The sequence below is a fragment of the Camelus bactrianus genome, chromosome 20 (assembly GCF_048773025.1).
Source record: "Camelus bactrianus isolate YW-2024 breed Bactrian camel chromosome 20, ASM4877302v1, whole genome shotgun sequence".
Lineage (NCBI taxonomy): Eukaryota > Metazoa > Chordata > Mammalia > Artiodactyla > Camelidae > Camelus > Camelus bactrianus.
In genome coordinates this window covers 34,206,459-34,231,060 of record NC_133558.1, presented here as the reverse complement: position 1 = coordinate 34,231,060, position 24,602 = coordinate 34,206,459, and the positions used below count along the sequence as shown (strand labels likewise).

The 24,602-nt window shown below is 43.9% G+C and overlaps 1 protein-coding gene across 12 annotated transcripts in view; it reads left to right on the top strand.

Moving 5' to 3' along the window:
• Positions 1-24,602, top strand: part of PKHD1 (PKHD1 ciliary IPT domain containing fibrocystin/polyductin) — a 369,459-nt gene that overhangs the window by 130,632 nt on the left and 214,225 nt on the right. For 11 of the 12 annotated variants that reach the window (XR_012501162.1, XM_074348887.1, XM_074348889.1 and 8 more), the window contains 5 exons: positions 508-720; positions 16,328-16,538; positions 17,301-17,458; positions 19,669-19,860; positions 22,847-22,972. Coding sequence is in view for 11 of the 12 variants with exons in the window: in XM_074348887.1 (XP_074204988.1) it covers positions 508-720; positions 16,328-16,538; positions 17,301-17,458; positions 19,669-19,860; positions 22,847-22,972 (900 nt within the window). In the remaining variant the exon portion in view is untranslated. The remainder of the gene's footprint in view (positions 1-507; positions 721-16,327; positions 16,539-17,300; positions 17,459-19,668; positions 19,861-22,846; positions 22,973-24,602) is intronic. The other variant, XM_074348891.1, reaches the window with a different exon arrangement.

The window sequence follows — 24,602 nt, the reverse complement described above, 5'->3', positions numbered from 1 at the left end:
CGCCCACTCAGCTTTATTTAGGGAGCAGAAAAATTCCTTGTGGAAATTAGGGTCTGTTATCAAAAAAAAAAAAAAAAAGGGGGGTAATGGATGTTACTCAGCTAAAGTGCAGCAAATGTCATGATGCAGCCTAATTATACTTCCTTTCACCATAATTCATATAATTTTGGCATATTTTCCTTCTAGTCCTCTTTCCTGTTTAAAGCTGCTATTACGTGGTAAAAATGGTGATCTTCTCATTTTATTACTTAACCAGTCCTAAATTTCTGGGCATTTAGGCTATTGTCATTGAAAATAATATAAAGAAAGCTGCAGGGAATTGTGATAGCTAATTTAAGCAGGCTTGGTAATATAAACAATGCTTCTGCTCCTGGGTGTCTGATCCACTCAACGGGGCTTCTAGAAGAGAGGGCGAGAGACAATAAGTATGTGTTCCAGCAGAGGTGGGTAAACGAGGAGGAATGCCTCATCTTCCCGGAGACTGACGGTCTTCTTTTTGGCCATTAGGAGGCAAGCTGGTCTTCCTGGGCCCGGGACCCATCGAGCTCAGGGCGCACGCCATCCTCGTTTCCGAGGGTGGAGAGCTCCGGGTCGGATCTGAGGACAAGCCGTTCCAAGGCAAAGCTCACATCAGACTCTACGGGAGTTTGCACTCTGCTGCCTTCTTTCCCTATGGAGTCAAGTTCCTGGCGGTGAGGAATGGCACGCTATCCCTGCATGGTGAGTGAGAGGGAAGGAGGTAGAGCTGTGCCCAGCCAATGTGCAGGCGATGGGGAACAGGATAAAACGCCTTACGTCTCTCTGGCTGTTAGTTGCGGAAGCCACAAAGTCAATTAGAGCATGGACACTATTTCCTTGCATAGGGAATATTAACTGTTACGAGACTCATGGCGGCGTATACCGTGGTTCTCAATTATTTTCTCCCCTTTCTGTAAGAGGATTAGACATCTCCGCCCACCGTCAGGGGACTTCCAGTGCCTCCCTGTGGGTGGATACTTCCCCGTCCCACTAGAGTGGGCTTGGTCTTGGACTTGCTTCGGTCAGTGGAACGGGAGCAGAAATGATGTCCTGCATGGCCAACTGGAAGTTTTCCGAGCCACTGTGATACTTTGGCCATTTTTCTCTTTTCCTTCTGCTTGAGAATAGCCTGTCCCCTGTAGGGTTAGGGGCAACTTGCTAAGTTTGGGAACCTGACTGGTGACATCAGGGGGCAGCTGCAGCCGGCCTCCCCTTCGCGTGTGTGTGAGTGAGGAAGAAACTTTGGTTGTCACAAACCAAGGATTTGCATTTGCAAACCGGGATTTGCATTTGCAGCTGCGGTGTGACGCAGTGAAAACGGACGGACACTGTTCCTTACTGCTCCTCAGCCTACACCTGGCTGTGTACCTGGTGGCGTCACAGACCCAACTTGCACAGCTTCATTTTGTAGTTGTTCTTGCTGTTTTTCCCTCCTGGAAATGGGGTTCAGTTAGAATTCTACCTAGAATCCTGTTCCAGGTGGGTTGGTGTTTATGGATTCCTGGCTGGGGAGGGAGCCAGGAATTAGACAATAGTGTGTTTCTGCTGCAGTTTTGTTTGCCTTTAACCTTCACCTCATCCTACTTTGCAAAATGAGGAAAAACATTCTTATTTTTCTTTGAGATTCAAGAAACTATGAAATGGGCCAGGATAAGCCCTAGTTTCCACTGGAAAATGGGAGGGTTACATGATGAGCTTAGAGTGTCTTTCAGTGGATGCTTATGTACTTTTGATTACATCGCATCAAACGCGTGGCCTTGCCTCCAGAAACTGTGACATCCTCCACACCGGAAGTTCCAGGCTGACATAACAAAACAAAACCCAGCCACCTATCATGGAATAATCATTCCAGACATGGGCACATGGCTATGCTGAGGAGTCAGTTTTGCCCCATCAAGGCTCTGTCTGTTGCAAATTGTGGCCCTCCAACATTGTCTACTAAAAAGCCCTCTTTTGCCTTTTTTTTTGGCTTACTGTGAGAGGAAGTGAGGTCTTGTCGTCAAGCATGTATTAACCATGGACCAGCCAGAGTGATAGACACTGAGAGTATCAGGATTTTGTCAGGATTAAAAAACTCATAACTATCTAGACAAATTCAAAATGCCTACCATATTGATTTTTAAAAATTAAAAAAAATTTTTAACTTGAAGTATAGTCAGTTTACAATGTTGTGTCAGTTTCTGGTGTACAGCATCATGTTTCAGTCATACGCGTACATACGTATATTCCTTTTCATATTCTTTTTCATTATAGGCTATTACAAGGTACTGAATATAGTCCCCTGTGCTGTACAGTATAAACTTGTTGTTTACCTATTTTATGTGTAGTAGTTTGTATCTGCAAATCCCAAACTTCCAATTGATCCCTTCCCACCCTCTTTCCCTCCCTGGTAACCATAGGTTTGTTTTCTATGTGTGTGAGTCTGTTTCTGTTTTGTACATAAGTTCATCTGTGGCATTATTTTTAGATTCCATACATAAATGATATCATATGGTATTTTTCTTTCTCTGTCTGACTTCCTTCAGTTATAGTATGATGATCTCCAGGTCCAGACATGTTGCTGCAAATGGCACTATTTTATTCTTTTTGTAAGGCTGGGTAGTCCTATTGACTCTTACACTCTGCTTCTAAGGAGGACTCTTTTCTTCCTGTCTCGGTCAGTGAGCACTTAGACTGATGGATCTTGTAGCCCAGGGTCCACAAGGGCTTCTCCCAGTCACACATCAGCTGTGGTCAGCAAGTGTTTGCTCCAGTCTAACCAGCCCAACGTGCTGCTGTTTACTGTTGAAAACAACGCAGCTGGGGGACAAGCAGGCACAGATGAGGGGGTCAGCAGCCCCTAGACCATCTGACGGGCCCCAAAGCTTAACAGGGACCCTGTGGTTTGAGAACCACTGTCCTAGAAGATGCAGATGGCATGGCTCTCGCTAGAATGGACATTCACCTGAAGAGCAGGGAAACTCTTCTAACTAATTCTCTCACTCGGCCTCTTTCATTCCAGCCCCTTCCTGCTCACATCCTGTTGTGACGGATCAGTGAAAGCGTTTACGAACACACCTTTCTGTGCTTGTGTTGTCAGTGGACCCCATGCTCCTAAGCCTTTGTGTTTTAACAGAGGTCAAGTTGAGAAGATCCCTGGTGCCCTTGTGAAATTAGATGCTTCTAATGTGTTTTGAGAATTCTGAACGTTACAAGAGTGTTTGCTCCGTTCTCCCTGTGATGTTCCCGGATATCGAGAGTGCGGACACCTCCTCTGCCTCTGCTCTGCTCATTTCCATCTTCTCCCTCCCCCTCCTCCTCCCCTTCCCTGTATTCCCAGGGGTAGGGTGTCATCATCTGCTTTACCCAGCCGATACAGGCACGCGTAGGATCTCTGGTGGACCCGAGAGCTTGCACACGACACAGGCGAAGTCAAGCTGCTTTCCTCACTGAGGTGAGGCTGCCGCAACTCATTCATTTGAAAGAGACATTACGCAGGAAAGCGCTCAGCCACCGGCTGGGAGGGGGGCCCTGCCCCGGTCTCCACCAGAGCATCCCAGCCACAGCCGGTGGTTCATCAATCCTCTTTCCTCCTCCCTCTCCCTCACCACCTGAGGTCTCAAACAGTCTTCCCCTCCGGTGGCAAGGCGGTAGATCACGGTTAAAATCGTTACATAATTTCACTGGCCTCTTCCCAGGGCCAGAGGTGGGGTCCGCTGACACTTGGGGCTTGAAGGGAAAACTAATTTTCTTTTGCTGTCAAGTATGCAAAACAGTGAGCAGTCTGATTCACTGCCTTGCCTCCAGAAAGTCCCTGAAGACCCAGCGTTCACTCAGCTTCCCAGGAGGACGCAGTGAGGACATGCACCAACTTCTGTGCACGGAAGGCTCTTCCCGGGAAGATTTTCAAAATCCGGGTTTCTGGTCCTCACCCCCAGAATCTGACTCGGTGGGCCTGGCGTGGCCCCAGGAGCGTGCATTTCACGGGGACCCTTGGGTGATTTGATTCAGGAGGCCCCCTGACTCCACGTGGAGAGACACTGTGTTTAGTGGTTAACGTAAGTTAAGATCAGACATCCGTCCACCTGTGGCTTATCAGCTTTGACCTTGGGCAGATGAATCTCTATAAACCCAGGAAAACACAGCCCCCACCTCACAGAATTACCGCTTGTGAACTGGCACTCAGAACCAAACGACTGTTGGTTACGGCTGTTCGGATGATTTTCCCCACCCCAGGCAGTGAGGACCCAGTGCCAGTGATCTTATATTTTCTTTCAGGGGTGAGGGAGGGAGGGACTTCTGCTTGGCCTGGGTCCAGCTCAGCATAGAGATTTTTCTTCTGGTTAATTTCCTTGTCTCTCTCTGCATCACAGCCAAGAGAGAGAGATTTTAGCTTTGGAGATTGGGAAGTAACAACATTTCCAGGCATCTTCCGCTCTGTTCTCACCACCCCGCGAACACCTTTTGATTTTGATCTTTTGTGGTCCAGCTGCTTCCCAGCAGCGGGTAACCTGCTGTGGGCGTGGTTACAGTGAAGGCTTCTTGGAAACTATTCGCATCAGCTGTGGACTAGGCAGGTGCAGGGCAAGTGTTCCAACAGGAAGAGGCCCGGCTGATGGAGAAGTTCACACCAGCTCCGTCCTAGAGAAACGCACAAACGGGTCTGCGTGCCGGTGGTCCAGCTTCCCCACCTCCTCCCTCCTGTCTCATTCTTCAGCGCTGCTCCCTGCTACCCTTCTGCTGCAGCTGATTCTGACCACAGACTGCTGACCAAAATTGCTAAGCAAATGGGCTTTGCTGGTCAGCTGTCACCAAGAAAGATGGAGCTGAGAGCATGTTTTGTGTTTTTCTTTTAATGTAGAAAAATTCTCATACACTCACATGCTCACCCCCTCCCCCCAACCTCGCACATGCACGCATGCACACACGCAGCCCAGGTATTGTGTGCACAGACTTGACACGCGTCTGCCTGATACCAGTCTGCCTTTCTCTTTCTCTGGGTTTGGGAGTGGATGGAGGCAGGCGGTGTTCTGAATCTCTGGTGGAGATCAGATGGCTCAGTAAACTGGGTCAGCTGCTCAGTTTGATGTGTTAAATGACTAAAGGGTCGCAGGTTCTTCCAGAGAGGCAAAGTGGTCTGGGGTTTGGGTGCTTGTCGTCAAAGAGGAAATTTCACAGTCTTGCCGTTCGCTTTCTCCACTCCGCCTGCCAATCTGGGTTCCCCGCCCTAAACCCAGTGCCAATCACATGTCACTCTTCCAGGGGGTCGCTGTCAGCCTGGGCAACCTGAATTTTTGACAATGTAATTACGGCCCTTGCTTCCACAGTGGGAGTCTGAGCAGGACGGTGGAGCTTTTATTGATTGTTCAGAAGGGAAATTTATCAATGTCTCTCACTTTATTTCCAGTTCCTCCCTGAGAAATTTGGCTGACAGTTTCTTAGGAGAAAAAAGCCGTCTTCTGGCCTTGAGTGGACTTCGGTCTTTGTCCTTTTCAAGAAATTACAAGATCAGGCATTAAATATAGATGAGTTTCTGGGAAAAGCGAGAACGTGGGAGCACGGTAGAGGAAAACGCGAGTGTAATCCTAGGAACAGCAGAATCTGGTAGGAATAAATAGGGAAAAAATAGTCCAAACAAGCGAGGTTAGATATAGTTTGCTTCCCTTCTCAAAATACCAAGTAGCTATATTTATTTTTCATTTAAAAAATTTATTTTTTATCGAAGTGTAGTCAATTTACAATGTTAGTTTCAGGTGTACAGCAAAGTTTCAGTTATACATATACATATGTGTATATATTTTCTTTTCAGGTTCTTTTTCATTATAGGTTATTACAAGATATGGAATACAGTTTCCTGTGCTGTACAATAGGTCCCCGTTGTTTGTTTTATATATAACAGCGTGTCTGTTAATCCCGAACTGCACACATCTGTATTTAAACTCCATGGTTTCTGTAAGAGCTCTTATTGTCATTGCCAAAGGGTATCAGCTTGTCTGGAAGCCCGGTATTGCGGGCATGGACTTGACACACATGCATTGGCCAGGGGTTTTCGTACTGGGCTCTACAAAATCTGCATATTTCCTGGGGGAACTTCAGCAGCTCCACGAATAATGAAGTATTTGGGAATCATGCAGTAAAAGATTAAATTCCCCAAGTAATTGATTCATTGCTTTGATCTCTAGGCTATATTGGTGTTAAAGTAATAGCACATTGGAAGAAAGAGTTGTATTGCTGAAATCGTGATGGAAAATGATTCTTGTAGCTCATCCTTCTAACTGTGGTGTGTGGATCCTTTGAGGCATTCAGGGTCTCTCTTTGTGTGATTCCTTATTTCCCCAAGACTGATGGAGTTGGAGAGATTTCCAGCAGTCTGTTCTTTGATGAAGGCTGACTCTCCAGAGCCCATTTTCATCTTATATAACAGTCCCCCTGTACCCAACTATGTATTTTCAGATCTCTGCTCTTTTGTCATCTGATCAAACATTTCCAGTCCTGTCTCTTCTGCATCCCTGACTCCTTTCGCCCCTGTTCCTTACATTTTCTTCTGGACCATGACTCTTCCCTTTCCTCTGTCTCTCATTCCTTTGGGCTGGAATAGAAACCATAGTGGTTTCCATGGCATGGCTTTCAACATGTCTCTTTATTACTTTTAAACTGTTTGGTTTTAAGGAACAGAAACCCAGTGCAAACATACAAAGGATGGATGGGAGGGTGCCCACCTTCAATCCACCCTCAGTCTCTCCCCTCTGGGTCTCTGCCTGTGTTGGCTTCATTTGCTCCTTACAGGCTCCGTCTGTGTGGCCACTGCCTTTCCTGGGTTCACGTGGGCTTCGGTTTCCATCACCAAGGGAAGAGCTCTGTGTCCTATGGCGACTTCCAAGAATCACCAGGGAAGACCTCACAGAGGTGGGCTTGACTTACCTACCAAGCTTAGAACTCTACACACTGTCCAAGGGGTAGGGCATTGTGATCGCTCTGGATCAAGTCACTTTCCCAACTGTCAATGTCAGGGAGACAAGGCCAAGTGAGAAGACACAGCTCTGCCTTGACCAGGGCGGCCAGGGAGGTGGTGTGGTGCGTGTGTGTATGTTTGTGTCCTTGCGTGAATGCGTGTTTTGGGGAGCTGTTCTCCAAAAGAAAGGAGGGTGGCCAGCCTCAGAATGGAGTGTTGATGGGCAGACAAAAACATAGGTGTCCTCTCAGCAACTTAAACAAAAATCTTAAGCTTTTAACTCTAGTTTGATCTCTGAGATCTCGAGGTGACTGAAACCCATAGGCAGAGAGAGATATATACATAGTCCACTATTCATTGTTGCACAAACTCAGAGTGTAAAGTTGAAATCGCATGACATTTATGTGTATTCAGGCTGAATAAAGCAGGAATGTGAGATGAGGCAAACCAAAGTGCCCAGAAATTTCCTAGCACAGAGCTTAGAACCTAGAAAGTTCCCATCAAACAGGCAAACATATGTATAACGGAGGAAGAAGGAAGAGAAAAATGAAAACCCCTTTGTCACTTTCTGTAATCTTAAATTCAGACATGCTTCAGTCCTGGGGTTCTGGTCAGCTGGTCTGTCATGGCAGATCATAATTTCACAGTCAAGTTAGCGCCGGTGAGCATGGTTCTAGTGTACTTGGAACTCTCAGCATGGAGGGTAGCCAGTGGCTGGATGACAGGTTCTCTAATCACAGCATAAGAGAATTGGTCCTTAATTCTGTGTCTCCCAGAATATAACCAGCACCATTATTGCCTAATAATGCTTCCGAAAAGTCCAAAATGCAACTTTTCTAAGTGCACGGTGGCAGAAACATACCTGGTAGAAATCTCATCGGTTTGTAATTTAAATCACTTAGAATTTGTAACTGCGTGACTTGGACAGGAGTGACCTTGGAACAGTGTATAAAAAAGGGGTCCCTGGAGTTAAGAGTGTAAAACGCACTTTCAGGAACTTGTTTAAACACGTTAAAGTGAACATGCTGTTTCCGAGGTCTTTAGGATTTGGGGTGTTTGCATGTAAATGTATACTGCTAATTAGAAATGAGTTCTAGCCATTCAATAACCCAAGTACAGCAGGATCCCCACTTAGAAACACATTATAAGGTACTTTAGGTTTCTATATATACCTGAAAGTGTTGGCATTCCTCAGGTCTTTTTTGGTTACAAGTGACAGAAAACCCAATTTGAACCAAAAATAAGGGCATTTATTGCCTCATGTAACTGAAAAAACTTGAGGCGCAGCTGAGTCCAGGCGCTCCAATGAAGACATTAGGGCTTTGTCTCTCTGCAGCTCTGCGTTCTGCTTTCTCCCGAGTTGCCTTCATTTTCCCATCAGGCTCCCCCCCTCCCGGAGGCAGAACTCGGTCCCTGCAGCTGCAGATGAAATGATGACTCTTTTCCGATGACTCTCTGCCTCCCTGGGCGAATTCCAACATCCCTCCTGTCAAGACTTCACATCCCCCGACACTGTTTTTCCCCTTTAGCTTTTAATACTATTGAACATACTATATACAGTTTATTTGTCGTATGTATTGTGCTGATTCTAGTGTTTTCCCTAGTAGAATGCATACATCATGAGGGGAGGGGTTTTCCTGTTTTTTGTTTGTTTGTTTTCATTTACAACATCCCCACTGCCTACAGCGGTGCCTGGACTCATCTTATTCTGGTGAGATAACACACCTCTAAATTTTAGAAACCATCCTCCATCAATCTCAAACCACGTAGTTCTGGGTGGTCAGTCACACCCTTGCTCTGTCCTGGCCAATAAGACCACCACAGCCCTGGTCACAGTAGCAGTGTCAGTGATGGGCTTGTGACCTAAGGGCCAAAGTTAATCCTAAGGCTTTCAAGAAATACATGTTGTGTGAATAACGGAATAAGAACTTAAGCAGAAGCCAGAAGAAGAGAATGAGCAGGTAGAAACAATAGCTTGTCTACTTTTACAGTGCTTGACAATATGACATTTTTGCTACTTTTACTAATTTGGAATTGAAAATTAGTAAAATTTTACTGGACAGCCTTTGCTAATGTATTTCAAACCCGTTTAGTTTTGTTAGGAGGGAAAAAGAAAAATCCCAGTCAGTTACTTCACTAAGCAAAACTAAATCCACCATGGACAGAAACACAAGTCATAGAAAATTTAGCATTAAAAATACCTAATAACACTGTGACGTTTTCTGGGTTCTATTCTGCCTAGAAAGTGCTATTGAAAGAATGAGGTTGATTTTAAGAAAGGTTTTAGTTGGGGGATCTAGGACCACATGGATCTTGATCTGAGCTGGCCACTCTTGCATAAATATGTGCATGCTGGGGCCGTGGCCAGCGAAGGCACCAATACTGAGTATTAGGATGTGGCCTCTAGCGAGCAGTGATGTGTCATGTGACTAATTCTTGACTGAGCTCTGAAGGAGGTGGACAACCAGCTTGTGTTCCTTCTTTATCCCTAAGCCTACAGGAGACACTGGGGACTTTGCCCTTGATGGACGCTAAGTCTGGCATCGTCAGTTGGTCCAAGAACAGAGGAGAACAAACATCTCTACCATCAATTGGCTGTGGACCTTGGAAAGGTCAACTTCTCAGTGTGTCAGTTTCCATGTACAAGTTGGAGATGATTCTAAAACATTCCTCATGGTGCTATTAGGTGGTTTAAACGAAACAAAACCAGTAAAGCACTTAGCCCAAGGGCGGGCATTGAGTAGCTACTCATTAGTTATTGTCGTCATTTTTCTTACGATATGCCTACAGTTTTGATTTGATGAAGCTGTCTCATTGTTATCCTAAGAAGGCTGGGAGGGTGTTTATTGCTTTCCGGTAATCTGCCAGCCGGAAACCTGGTTGTCATTCTTGACACCACCTGCTCTATGGCTTCCTCCTCTTGTGTCCACCACCAGGTCTTGGTTTGAATTCTTGGATAACTCACGCGCCCTTTTACTTCTCTCCACCTCTGTGGCTGTGCCCTTAGTTCATGATGCCATCGTCTTGTGCCTGGACTATTGCTTAAGCGTTCCAGTTTGTCTTTTAGCTGCCATTCTCATCCCTCTCCAATTCACTGTTGACCCTGGGAGCCAGGGTGATCTCTTAAAAACACAGACCTGTTCATATTACGCACCTGCCAAAACTCTTCTGCGACTTCCCATTGTTCGTAGGCTGATGTCCAAAATTTCTAACGTGGTTATCGCGCCTTGTCTGATGTAGGTCCCGAGCCTGTCCACCTGGCTGCATTTTCCAGCTGCCTCCCGCACTCTTCCCCCACTGCGGTGCTTTTCAGTCTTAGTAACCCTCTTTTAGTTTGTTAAAAAGTTCATGTCATCAAGATTTTTACATTTTTTAACATCTTCAAGTCCCAGAAGGAATTCAGCTTTGCTAAGGAAATGGAAGGCTGCCTACACAGGAGAGTGAGATTTTTTCTCTTCAAAGAGAATTCTCCCATAGGTATCATCAGAGCAGTAGGATTAACAGCATTGCTTTCAGCCTGGTCCTGAAGAAGGAGTATCGTTGAATTGAGCATTATATTCAGTATTTGTGAAAATTGGATTCTACCTAGATGCCGGGACTTTGTATTTCAAAGCTGCTTCTCATTCTTCCCTCTCATTTAACTCTCACAGCAGCTCTGTGGCGTTGCAACGACTGGGGTTGTTTCTTTCATCTCAGAGATGGTGGGACAGGGACCCGGGAGGGGAGGTGGCTGACGCTCATCCATCCTCTTCGTGGGATGGATGTTTTGAGTACTGTTTTGAGTACACATAGCTGGTGTTTCCCTGCGGCAGAAAGACAAGCAGAAGGTACTCCTTCCAGGTTTCTGGAACATTCTTCTCAATTTCTTTTTTTCAGGTTATTTTGGAATTCTAAGTGGGTCTTTGTTCCTTTCGGCTCCCTTTGTAACGTTCTTGAAAGAGGCACAAAGAGCCTGCGTCTTCCCCGGTTGGTTATTCACCTTCAGCCTCTTTATGGCATTTTCTAGTCCCTGAGATGGCAGATCTACAAGTATCTTCTTTTATGGCTCCTGCCTTTAATTTTTGGAAAACTCTTTCCTGTACAAGACTATGCGAAAATGTACCTATCTGTTTCCTGGTACTTTATTTATTTATTTTTTTTCATATTAGTATCTTTAATCCAGGGTCAGCAAATGATGGTCCATGAGCCAAATCTGGCCCATTGCCTATTTCTGCAAACAGTTTTATTGAAGTACAGCCATGCTCATGCACACGTTTAAGTGTCATCTGGGCCAGCTTCATGCCACCATGACAGCTGAGTAGTTAACAGAGACCACATGGTCTGTGGACCAAAATCTATTCGCTGATTGGCCCTTGACAGAAAATGGGTGCCAACCCCTTCTTTGGTCCATCTAGAATTTATTTTGCTATAGTGTATAAGTCAGTCATCTAATTGTTTTTTCAAATGGCTGGTCAGTTTTCTCAACACTATTTATTCAACAATGCATTGTGGTAAGATGAAAAAATGGTCCTCACATATGTTCACATCCTAATTCCTGGAACCCATGAAGTTTACCTCAATTGGCAAAAGAGACTTTGCAGATGTGGTTAAGTTAGCGATTTAAAAAATGGGAGATTATCCTGGATAATTTGGATAGGCTCTATGTAACCACATTGGTCCTTATCAGAGGGATCCAGGAAGAGTCAGAGGAGGAGATGCAATGATGGAAGCAGAGAGAAGTTTGTTTTCTATGAGTCTGTTTCTATTTTTCAAATAAGTTCATCCCTTGATTCTTTTCAGTCACTTTCTAATCACCATAGCAACAGCAAAACTCAGATTGGTTAAAAACAGAAGTTGACCATTCTTTTATATCTTTAGAGAAGGCCTTCAGTCAGAATAGGGCTCATTGTCCTATCCAGATAACCTTGGTTAGCCTTGGTCTAAACCTTTGGGCCAAAAGAATGGCAAAGTTCTTAGCACTGGGAACAGATGTGGCACCTGGTTCTGTCATCACAGAGCAGAAATGTTTGCTGACCAGCTGTGGATGCAGCCAACTGATCTGTGCATTTAGACGATGGCTTGGTCAGTAGTGCTGGAGATTAACCAAGCTCATGTGGGATTTTCTGCCAGGATTTGTCTTCATCCAAGGGAGAAATCCCAGCGAGGTTCTCAAGGGTAGAGGGAAATGGTATGTGAAAATTACCCCCATTCCCTCACTTTGGTCTACCAGAGAATCTTGTGTTAATGCTAATGTCACAGTCTTCTCTTCGGAAGTACAGTAAATTGGATCACCTCCAATTCACCAATGGTTTGGATTCAAAGAGTTCCCTTCTAAGTTGTCTGTTTGCAACTTGGAATACATTTGTTTTAAAGGGATGCTGATAAACCTTGTGGTTACGGGCCTTGGTCTGTGTATTAGAAGAACGAAGTGGGCTCTACTCTCTTTTCTTACTGAGTTCTAGTGACAGAGGGGGCTAAGTCCCTCTGCTCTGAGAGTGGCTTCTGTGGCCCTGAGGTGCCACAGTGGCCTGGCACAGGGTGGGTTCTGGTAGGAGAGAGGCCCAGCTTAGGTGACAGGTGGAGTAGTCATCAGGGATCAGCGTTTCTCTACGTCCTCTGGGTCCTTACACTTCCAACTGTTGTCAGGGGAAGAGTATGATCCAAGAGTCTGGGCCAGGTGCCGGTGGGAGGAAGGGGAAATAAGAAACAGTAGAAAGGCATGGCTTCCTCTCCAGCCCTTTGCTCTCCATGCTCACGGCCTGCTACCAAGGCACCCTGCCTTCTATTGGCAGCCGGATGAAATGAACAGTAGGAAACAGGGCTCAAGTCCAGGAAATGATGGGCAGGTGCTCAAAGCTTGAAAATTACAAAAAAAAAAAAAAAAAAAAAAAGAGCAAGGAGATGGGGAAGGAATGAGTCTTCAAGCAGTTGGACGAAGACTTTCTCTCCACTGCATTTTAAAAAAATTATGGGTCATTATTATCTTCATTTTTTGGTTTTCTTCCTTCTTCTCTTCTTATGTTCCTCCTCATCTACCTCATCTTTGAAGGACGATGTTCCCATGGGCTTGGTCTTAAGTATTCTTCATTTATAATATATACTTTCTCTCAAGTAACCCCACTCATTTCCAGGGTTAACCTCTAATTAGATATTTCTTTATATATCAAGCCTCAGACCTCTCTTCTGAGCGCCAGATTCAACCTTGGATATTCTCTTAAACATCTAAAATGTAAGCTGTCTGAAATGGTCATCTAAAACTGAATGCCACTAGAATACAGACTTCATGAAGGCAGGGATTTGGGGCTATTTTTTCTCACTATTGCATTCCCAGTACCCAGAACAGCACATGCATTTAGCACATGGAAAGGGCTCAATAAATATCTATTGAATGAATTTTTATCTTCTTCCGCAAGTGTCCCTGTGCTTGACAGATGTTCATTGACAAAAAAGATAAGATAGCACTTACTGTTTTGCTACAGATAATGGTGAAGCTGCATGCAGAAATATGAGGAAATAATTTGCATATATTTGAGAAAGCTATTTCTAGTTCTTTTGTGAGTTTTGCTATTTTTTCTTTCCTGATTTGAACATTAGTCTAAGGAAATGATTTTTCCCTCCCTCTCCCTCCCTTCCTCCACTCCCATCCCCTCCCCCTTTACTGATTTGGAAAGGTCTTGGCAGTGATTCATTTGGAAGAAATTGAAAGACTGAAGTCCTACAAAACATAGGACAATTAGTGATTTTAAAGCGTGTTAACCTGCAAAGATGATTTTCTTTCTCTCCATGCTTGTGTGGAAGAGGGCTCTCTGGGCCTGTGAAATTATGGATGGATGGCTCTGAAATGCTTGAACAATAATTTGTAAGAAATACAATTCTGAGTAGAAGCTATCAGTGGGAGGAAATGAATAGTTTGTTGGTTAGCAGGTCAATGTTGAAAGCCCGAAGAGATTCAACATGTATTAAATTATAAGTTAAGAGCCTAACCCTTTTTTCTGGAAGCATATGCATAAACTATGGAACTTTCTAGACTGTGTTTTTTTTTTTAATGTTTTTTGATTCGTGGTGCAGGAAGGAAGGGAGCTGCCCAACCTGAGTTTCTTACATGTTCTGTGAAGTGAAATGACTCACATTTGAAACGTGCAGTGCTGTCTTCAGCAGAGAAGTCAGGCAGTCCACCTTGTGTGGCATTTAAATAATATTTATAATGTAAAGAATATAATGTTTTGAGTATCAAAGCTAATGGGGTAGGGGTTGGGGGTATAGCTTAGTGGTAGAATGCATGCTTGGTGTGCACAAGGTCCTGGATTCAATCTCCAGTGCCTCCCCTAAGGAGGAAAATTAAAAAAAATTTTTTTAATTAAAAAATTAAAAAAAGAAAAAACTATAAGAGAGCTAATTTGATACAGTTAATATACAGTAATTTCCAGAGGCCAGGAATTCCATTATGTGTCCAATTCTCTGGTTCTGGATTCAGAAGACCTGGTTTCAGAATTTGGTGCTGACATCTCATTACTGTATGTTTTTGTCCTTGAAGCATTATTTCAGCCTCCTGATCTGTACGATCTGTTACATGGAAAACAAGAGAAAACTCAGAAAACCAACAGTTCTTAAGTTCAGAATAACACTGCTCAGCACAAGTTGGGTTTATTCTAAGTTCTCAATAATGTTTGTGGGGTTTTTTTTAATTGAAGTAACTGCTTTCCAGAGGCTCTGTCAACATTTGAAAGGACTTGAGTTTATGTTGAGTTGAAAATTCACTTCAAAGCTTCTCTGTGATTTTCCCCCATTCATTCTGATTGACTATGATGGATAAGAATGATCAGTTGAGAAATATCTTTGCTGTCCCTACTCTTGGTTCTGCCATGTGTTGCTGCCTGTTGATGGGTGCACAGTAGGTATTTTTGCTTGTTGATTGGGTATGTGACCCACCAATCACAGCATTTAATAGCATTTTGTCTTTGACAAACACTTTCCCGCGTGGTAGAGATTTTTCTGCGTAGACATTCAAGAGCAGATCAGAGACATTCACATGTACATACGCATATACATCTGACTAGACTTTATTTCATTTATTGTTCCCAAAGGTTAAAGCATCCAAACAGGAATAAAATTAAAATGATTTTCTTTGGGGATGATTTATGTCTTAATTTTCACCTGCTCTATAATTAGAAATTTTGAACTCTGTAAATTTTTTTCAAGACGAAATTATTGCCTGAGTAAACTTCGGAAATTACATCATTAACCCAGAGACCTTTTCTAAGCCTAGAACAACATTATTGGCACAAGTGCCCACCCCGCTCTCTGCCCATAGACAAATAAATAAAGAGGGAAGTTTAAAATAATTTGAAAATGATTTATTGTTGGCCACCTCTGTAGTTAGAGATTCAAGTATTATTACTTTAGTGCAAAAAGGGAGGACAGGAAGTTGCTGTGGGCTAAAGGTAAATTATGATCTATTGTGAAGGAGGAAGGAAATGTGGGGAGGAAAGAAGAAGGAGTGGGGTTGCTTCAGATAATGGCGTGGAAAACTCTTCACCTTGACCCTTGCTGGGAAGGACCAGAGTAAACTACAAGCCTGACTACCTTCTCGAATTAATGCTGGTTAAGGAGCAGTGTTCAGATTTGGGGAGGGTCAGGTGGATGCAACCTAGAAACCAAGATATCCAGAGTCACAAGCTCCCCCTTCTTCAGCTTTGCTTAGCAGTCCTGTCCTGGACACGCCCTGTACTAGAATATAAAGAGATCATTTGATACACTGAGACCTAGCACACCCATTCTGAGGGTGATTTTGAACTCTGCTATCACTGTTTGTACCGTGAATGAAAGTCTTCAGTTTAGAAATTCATTGGGAACTTCCATCTTGGAGAGGCTGCTAGCCGTTGGTTTTAATTTGGAATAAGAAAGAGGTGGTATGTTTCATCCTCAACAGCGTGATGCAGGGAAGGAAGAGAGAAGACGAGACTGTATTGAGGGTCTGTCACGTGGCCAGGTCCATGCTAGCTGTTTCAGTGATCTTATCTCATTGAATCCTCCAAAACCCCCATGGGGGAAGGCTCTGCTGCTTCCGCTTTGTAACCGAGGGAACGGAAACCCACCTCTGAGTGTATTACCCAAAGGAACAGAGTCAGAATATGGCAAGTCTGTGATTCAGTTGTAGAGTCAGTCTGGCTCCAATTCCTGTGTTTTTTACCCCATACCCATCTCTATCCTGGATGACTTTTATTGCCACCATGTGAGAGACAGGAAAACTAATATCCAAAAAAAATGAAGGCATTGATGCCCATCGCACCCCATTGCTCTCCCGGATTCTTCTTTCATAGGATTCCTTGGCTGAATAACATCACATTCATAGTAACTTTTAACATGTCTAAAGGCAAGTTTCCCCCGGACTTGCTTTAGGTTCGCTCCCAGAGGTAGTGGTCACCCATCTTCGAGCAGCTGCCCATGCCCAGGACACAGTGCTGGCCCTGGAAGACGTGGTGGACTGGCACCCTGGGGAGGAGGTCGTCATCCTCAGCGGGGCGGGTGCCCAAGGCGCCAAGCCCACAGAAGAGACTGTCATCGTGGACACAGTGCACCATGCAGACCTCCATCTGAGGTCACCCTTGAGGTACTGCATGTCCGCGTGGCTCCGTTTGGACAGAAGGAGATGAGGTCTTAACTGTGCTGGAGTCCAGACATGTGTTTATCTTTCAATAATTTTTTTTAACATTAAATAATGCTAGACATTCTGACAAGAAAATTACACAGCATGAAACATTTTGAAGATTTAGACTTTTTTTTAGGTAGTGAAATGCTAAGTTTATTTATTTATTGAAGTTTAGTCAATTTATAAGGCTGTGTTAGTTTCTGATGTACAGCATGGTAATTCGATTATACACACACACACACACATATTCCTTTTCATATTCTTTTTCATTGTCAATTATTACAAGATATTGAATATAGTTCCCTGTGCTATATGGTGGGACCTTAGACATTTTTTTGGTGGAGGGGAGGGAGATAATTAAGCTTATTTATTTATTTATTTTAATGGAGGTACTGGGGATTGAACCCAGGACCTTGCGCATGCTAAGCACACACTCTACCAACACACTCTACCACTGAGCTATACCCTCCCCACCAGACGTCTTAAATAACTTTCTCTTGTAAGGCTCTAGAACTTTCACTTTGTAGTAAGTGGTCAGAGCAATAGTCAGCCTAGTTCCTAATTTTTATATGCTTGTGCCTGTAGTTCACTCTTCTGTGTCCGAGTTTCTAAAGAAATAGAGACCCAGATGGAGAATTTGGCTAATTTAGTGGTTTATTATTCCTAATAAGGTTTGGAGTGATATCTTCAGATGTGCCTTTTTTCTTTTTTTTTCCCCCCCAGATATTCCCACAATGCCACAGAGAACTGGGTGGCTGGAGAGCGCCGTGTTTTAAAGGTCATGGTGGTGCTACTCAGCAGAAGTGTCACCATCCAGGGAAACCTCACGGACGAGAGGGTGAAGCTCCTTGCTTCCTGCCCGGGGGCCGAGGCTTCAGAAGGTAGAGAGAAATATCCCACTGGGAAGTCCAGTGGGTGAGAAAGAATGTCTTCAGTGTCAAATGATCTGTGGTATGGTTGGCTTCTTCCAGAATGGAATAAACCCTGTACCCTTTGCATGTCCATACTGTTTTGTAGTTTTCAGAATGAATGCTCTAGATAGATCATTTCATCTGCTGCCCTCAACCACCTTGTGAAAGAGATAGACCACAGTATCTGCTTGAGAAATTAATCATTTCTTGGGGAGGGGAAAAAAAACCAAACTCCTGTTAAATGATTAAATCTAGGGAGTCGAATTAAATTTCCAGGTTAGAAGTGATAAAGAAGTCTTCACGCAGATTCCGGACCTCTTCTAAAATTCTCAGGAAAGCTGGTTAATGCCAGGGTCAGGGACACGGGCAGCCCATTGTACGGATGGGCTGGTAGGGCTCCCCTCCCCCCTCCATCCCCACTTTCGGAGTTTGTTTCTGTGTGAACTACCACATACTTTAAGTAAGTGGTTGAAAAAGTCAATTTATCTTCTGGAGGAATAACAGGCACTGAATCACACTGATGTGCCTATTAAACATCTATTTCAGGGATGGTTAGTTTAGTAGGTTATGTTTTGGTTTCTCAGGCTGTAGATTATGAGGCTTTCACATGTTGTGAAGACATCGTTTGTCAACTTTGGGCCAGGGTGGTTTGGGTGTCAAGGATGACTCCCAGGCACGAGCTCTGGATGGATGAGGAGGCTGTTTACTGAGATGGGAAGAGGAGCAGGTTTAGGGGTGGGAGGGTGGAGAGCATGAATTTAATTTTGTACACGTCGAGACTGGGGTGCCAGGCCAGCATGTGAGGAGGGTTGTCTGGTGGTCATGGCTGGAGTTAGAGGTTTGAGTCATGGCTACACACAGATGCATGTGGCTGTAATGTGGGGATGTGGTTGGGTTAAGAAGGACCTAGACCCCATCCCCCAGCCGCTAGCCATCTAGCTCATGAAAGTGTCATTCTGAAAAATGTTTGGATCCAGTGGATTAGAATCCAGTGACTGCCAACTTTAACAACTTGCTGAATTGGGATCTACAGTCTATTCAGACTCTCTTGGTAATTCTCATATGTGTATTCTCAGATCATATTGTACAGAACATTGCATTTGATCATGCTGCAAGAGAGACCAAGCTTCTAGGTTTGGGCCATTATAAATCTGTTGACTCCTAATGGAAGAAAAAAAAAAAACCCTGATTTCACCACAACTCTTAAACATTGCTAAAAAATTCTAAAAATAAAACAAAATTCATGTCACTCACCTCCTCGTGTGGGGCTGAAGTGTGGGAACAAGGTAGCCAAATACAGTAAGAAGCCTGGGCACCGGAAAATACTGCAGATCACTGACACACATAATCAAAATTGTGGTAATGTGTACAAATGTCAAACACCTCTTCATTTGCCTCCTATATATTCATTCTCCGGGTGTTGGAAAGTGACTGTTGAATGGTCCACCATTATGTATGACTAGTACTTCTTTGGTTTATTAACCTGGATAATAAAGACTTAATTCAGGAGACAGTTTCTTCTCCACGCTGAGGTCAGTTCCCACCACCAAACGCCACGCGTCCGCAGAAAGCGTCTCAGATCCTGGGGTCACAGTGCTTTGTCGCAGTGGTAGTTGTGTGCGGTACGTTTACGCGGTTTGGCACCCTCACTAGGGGCTCCTCTGGGAAGGAGGCCTTGGTGTGGGGGGCCTGATCACCACTGAGGAAATGACAAAGTCCCCAAACCATAAAGCAGCAGAATGATGGGAAAGCCCCATCAGACAGCCTCAGACTGAGAAGAACTATGATTACATTTAACGCTCACCTCTCTTCCTACAATTATCTGCTATGAGAAGGTCATTTTATTGTACGCTCCCTCCGGGGGATCTTTTGGATTGAAATAAGCATCTATTTAGGTTGGGTTTGTGGGTTAGAGTCAGCCTCTTTGTGACAGTAATTAAGGTGATTGATTTGGGGCTTTTGGAAATAATAGAGCGAAGGCAGCATCATGTCCTAGTTATCGGATGTTTTAATTAATAATCCAAAGAGGAGAATCAAACTAAAAGGGAAGTACGCTTATTAAATGAAATACACAGTAATGGTTTGCCCTTTGTGCCGGCAGTGCCTTTCACACTGGGTGATTTATCTAGAAGCACGTTGTACCTACTTCTGCTCCTCCTGACTTTCATTCTGTGTTTCAGGTAACTTGCAGGACTGTTTGTATTCCAAGAGTGAGAAGGTGCTGGGATCCAGAGATCTGGGGGCCAGAGTCATCATTCAGTCCTTCCCCGAGGAGCCCAGCCGGGTCCAGTTACAGGGAGTGCAGTTCCGGGACTTGGGGCAAGCCTTCCGCAAGCACGGGAGCTCGCTGACTCTGGTGGGAGCTCTGAGAGGTAAGGAGGTCCAGGCCTGTGACCCCTCATTTTCCTTTCTTCTTCCACATTCAAGGTTCTCCATGCAGAGGGTCATGGTGGGTGGTACACGGGGTCAGAGGTGGTTCAGAGCTGGATCATTATACCCCTGATATCTGTGGTTCTCAAACTTCTACGTGCCTGAAACTTCCCTCGGGGAGCTTCTTAAAATTCAGGGTTAGAGACCCTGCCGAGACAAATTCTGATCTAGAGTGGGCCTCGGGGCCTGAACTTTTATCAAACAAACCTTATGGTTTTGGAGCAAGTAGTCCGGGGAGTGCACTTTGAGAAACGTCACTGTAGGTGCAACCGATGTGGCGGGAACTACAACAAATCCGTGTTTTGCATCCTGCCGCTACCATTGAATAGCTTTGTGACCACAGGCAAATTGACACTGACAGTATAAATCCTCAGGGGGCGGAAGTCCAGGCACAGCGGAGAGCGTTTTCCTCATGAAGTTGTCCAAATGCAGAAGTAGGTAGAAAAGATGAGAATCAGGAAAGGAGCGTATGACCAGATGTGCTATTAAAGGCTCTGAAACCAAAGTCAGAGGAACATGGGCCCATCCGGGGGGAGACTCCAGCTCCAGAATCTGACCTACAGAGATCAGAGAATTGGGGTGTGGGCGCTGAGTGAGGAGGACAGTGGCTGCATCTCTGTTATCCTCCCCAGCCCTCAGCACCTCTGACACCGACACATTCAAGCTGCCTTCCTTGAAAGGGGTGGTGCTAGGGAGTTAATGCCTCACGAAACGCGTCAGGGTGTATCTGAAGGTTCAGGTGGGCTTTGAGAGGTGCTGGGATTTCGACAGGTAATGAGAATAAACCCTGCGGTCACTGAAGGCAGGGTCCTGGCTAGTCGGCTGCAGCATTTTTTTTTTTCTCTCATTTCAAATCATCTGCATGTCAAGAATGTCTCTTTACCCGAATTTTCCAGATCTCATCCACCTTATTTTATTTTTTACATTAATTTAGGGGGATGGTTCCTAACACGCCTCTTTCCCTAGTATGTTAGGATGATCAGTATCTTTGTGCCTTTCTCTCTGGCTTTTTGGTCTCCTGGTGCTCATAGTGCTGAGCAATGTTTGGTGTGGGGCCAGCTCCAGGAGAAGTGAGCGTAAAACAATTACGTATGTGTTATCTGTTGAACATAATCACGGCTCTCCCCACCTGGTTCAAAAATTCACTTAATCTGCCTCCCGCCCAATCTCTGCTTCGAGTAGCTGCACTATTATTTATTAATGTATGTTAGGTTTTATTTGAAAAAGGGTTCAGGGCTTAACAAAAGTTTGAAATCCACTGAAATCACACATTATCCCCTGTAGATCTCTGTTAAAATGCAAATGTGTTTCCTGGGAGGGGGCAACACATTAACCCAGAGGTTAGAAACTTCTGGCATGCTTGCCAAAGAATCCTTTATTGTTTCATGCCCTACAGGCCCGCGTGACCTGTGTAGCCAGCTGTCCCCAGTCCCTGGGGTTAGAGGGTGCTGGAATCTTTGCATGCACGCTGCTTTTAGAGGTTTACCAGTCCCTGAACTCCACCCACTAGAGCCCTGTAAACGCATCAGTCCGTACTGGTTGTTCAGATGGGCAGGCGTATCCTGATGGAGTGATGTCATGGTGGAGATCCGGCGTCAGTGAAAATCTGCAGCATGCAATGTTTCCTGCATAAGTGGACGTGGGTGGGTTAACTTATGGGTGAAGGATGTGAGGACATTTGTGCTAGAGGAGCTGAGATCCAGGGGAGCCAACGGTCCCTGTGTCTTTGCAGGCATTATAGTTGAGAACTTTCTGAATAGTCCCAATTTAAAAGTCAAATTATTACATAAACCGAAGTAATTTTTTCAATACTTCCAACGTTTGACATTGATATAATATCTCTCACTACCTGGAAATAACGCAAAACTGCTCTCTCAAGATTTATAATTTTATTATCCAAACACTACATTTTTATTATTTTAACATGAGTTTCCTCCATCAGACTTCAGATACACAAGTGCAGAATTTACTCAGTTTTATTTATCTTTATATCTCCAGCACAATGCACAATTCCTGAAATATACAGTTGATATTCAGTAAATATTTGTTCCTTGATTGATCCAGTCCACATAGGTTGATTGGGGGGGGGTCATAAAATAGGCCCGTGGAGCCAGTGTAATGATTTTCCTAAATGTCAGTTTCTGTTAGCTTAGTAGAGGTATTTCCCCTTCAGTTTCACAAACTACTGTATTCAAAGGTGAGAGTGTGGTCCTCAGATCAACCACTGGCTTTATTTATAATTTGAAATAAGAATCTCTGGCTATCTTGGGCCAAAGATATTATTGCCTGGCAAGGTAAAATATTCCTTTGCAGCTCAATGACTGCACTTCCTCATGCCAGGTGCAGTTTTCAAAGATCAGGGTTGGTGAGGAGGGTATAACTCAGTGGTAGAGAGCATGCCTAGCATGCATGAAGTCCTGGGTTCAATCCCAAGTAACTCCATTAAAAAATGAATACATGAACCTAATTACCTCCCCCCAAACAAAAAAAATATATATAAGAAGATAAAATTTAAGGAAAAAAAAAGATCAGGGTTGGCCCACAAGTAATGCTCTTCACATTGTTCTTAACTTCTCTCGAGCTGTTGTCCACCATATTGTGTTGAGAGTAGATACCAATGATGGTGGCCAGTGGGGAATTGTGACAGCCTTTGTGGTTTGGCCATCCTGTCTTTCTCAGATGGTTTTGTTTCTCATTTTGTGACCCTTGGATTGCACCCTGCTTATCTTTGGTATCTTTGCAGTACAGTGGCCCAAGTTGCCCATTTTCTTGATTTGATTTCTGGTGCCAACTCCTCATCCTTTTAGTTTAATGAGTGTGTGGGTGGATGTTCTCGGTTATATTCTGGCTTGCTCTGGAGGTGATCAGCAGAATCTGAGGCACCTTTGAGGTTCCTTTCTAGTTTTTACCTTTTTCTCTCCTGTTCAGGTTCCTATATGCAGGGCTGCACAGTGTGGTGTTCCTTCAGCAGAGGCCTCAGCATGTCCAGGACCTCGGGCCTGAGGGTGGACAACAATGTGTTCTACAATATTTTAGGCCACGCACTGCTGGTGGGTAAGTGAAACGAGTTTGTTTAATATTGGCATTCTGGTATAAGACACGTGGTTTTTTATAAGAAATTGTCCCAAAACTTGAATTTCCAATTTGTGCAAACTTTAGCCTCTGATCATTAGAAACAGGTCATAGTTAAAAATTCTCATTGTAAATTTAGTCATCCCTGATTGGCTAACTAATCTTCCCCAGTAGGAAACTGCTTATTGAAGACAGCATTTCAGTTCAGGTTAGTAAATATACAATGGGAGGTTTTAAAATTTATTGTCAGCAATTTTCACAATGATTCAAAGTCATGTGAATATGTCTTTGTACAGTCTCAAACCCGAATGTTGGACCAAGAGCAAAACATGCTGAATTCTGTTCTTAGCTCCTCCTCTGGCTTGCTGAAGAGGCCCATATTTCAGAATTTTCTAAATGGTCACCTATGTGCACTTTTGTTTCCTAAAGTTCATCCCCCTTGCAATGCCTAGAATTATCCCTAAAAATCTCAGATTGTGTCAATGTCACTTCTCTCCTTAAAACCCTTTACAAATTTCTTACTACTCTTAGGATACAATCCAAAATCCTTAATGTGACTTAAAAGACTCCTTCAGTGATTTTGCCTTTATTAACCTTGGTACACTTGTCTTGCTCCTGTTCTCTCCCTCTACACTATAACTACATTGACCTATTTCATTTTAATTCTTTCAAAAGGCTGTGTGTTCTCCTGCCTCAGGGCCTTTGCACAGCCCTTTCCCTCCATTCATACCACTCACTCTCCTCCTGTAAGAGTCTCTCCCCCACACTCCTAAGTCAAGTTCCTCTGTTTAAGCTCTTTTAGCATTAATTGTTACTTATTGATTTAAAATTATATATCATGTTTCTGATCATCTGATTAACATCTGTTTTACCACCAGATTTCACTTAGCACTTAGCACATTAACTAGTGCATTGGAGATATATTTGTCTAAAGAAATGAATGTATTAATGAACAAAGGGTCTTTGGTTATATCTGAACAAAAAAGCAAATCCGAGGTTTTCACTGAAAGTTAGACTCTGTATTTATATTTCAATTAATTCTGTGATATAACATCAGAGGAAAAATGTGTATGTTTCACTTAGGACAGATCCGTTAAGATAAAAGCTACAAAGATTCTAATCCTGAGAGGGAAACTGTTCAGTGAGAAAATATGGCTCATATAAACTAACTCCAGCTCTAAAAGGCAAAGAGCTAGGGACGATAGAATGATCAGGTGGAGGAAAATCTTTTGGTTGGGAGAGGACAGCTGCAGAGGAGTCAAGCTAACACATGGAAGACTGACTTTGTTTATCCTTACTTTAGTTGATGTCAGGGAAAAGCTTGTTGAAACCTGGAGCAGAAATTCAGAAAGGTACCATAACGGTATTATTTTAGGAGAAAACAGTGATATGGGGTAGGCATTCACTGGGCAAGGAGGAAAACCTATGGGAGGAATTTGGCCTTTGGTGCTTGGATACTGTGAATTGGAGGCTCATGACGTCTACTGCATTGCAGGTGATGGAATTAGAATACCTGTTAATGCATCTTAGATAATGTACTCAATCTATGCTAAATGAGTTTGCAAACCCAGACTCAGGAAATGACGTGGGAAGCCCAGATGCCTGAAGACCT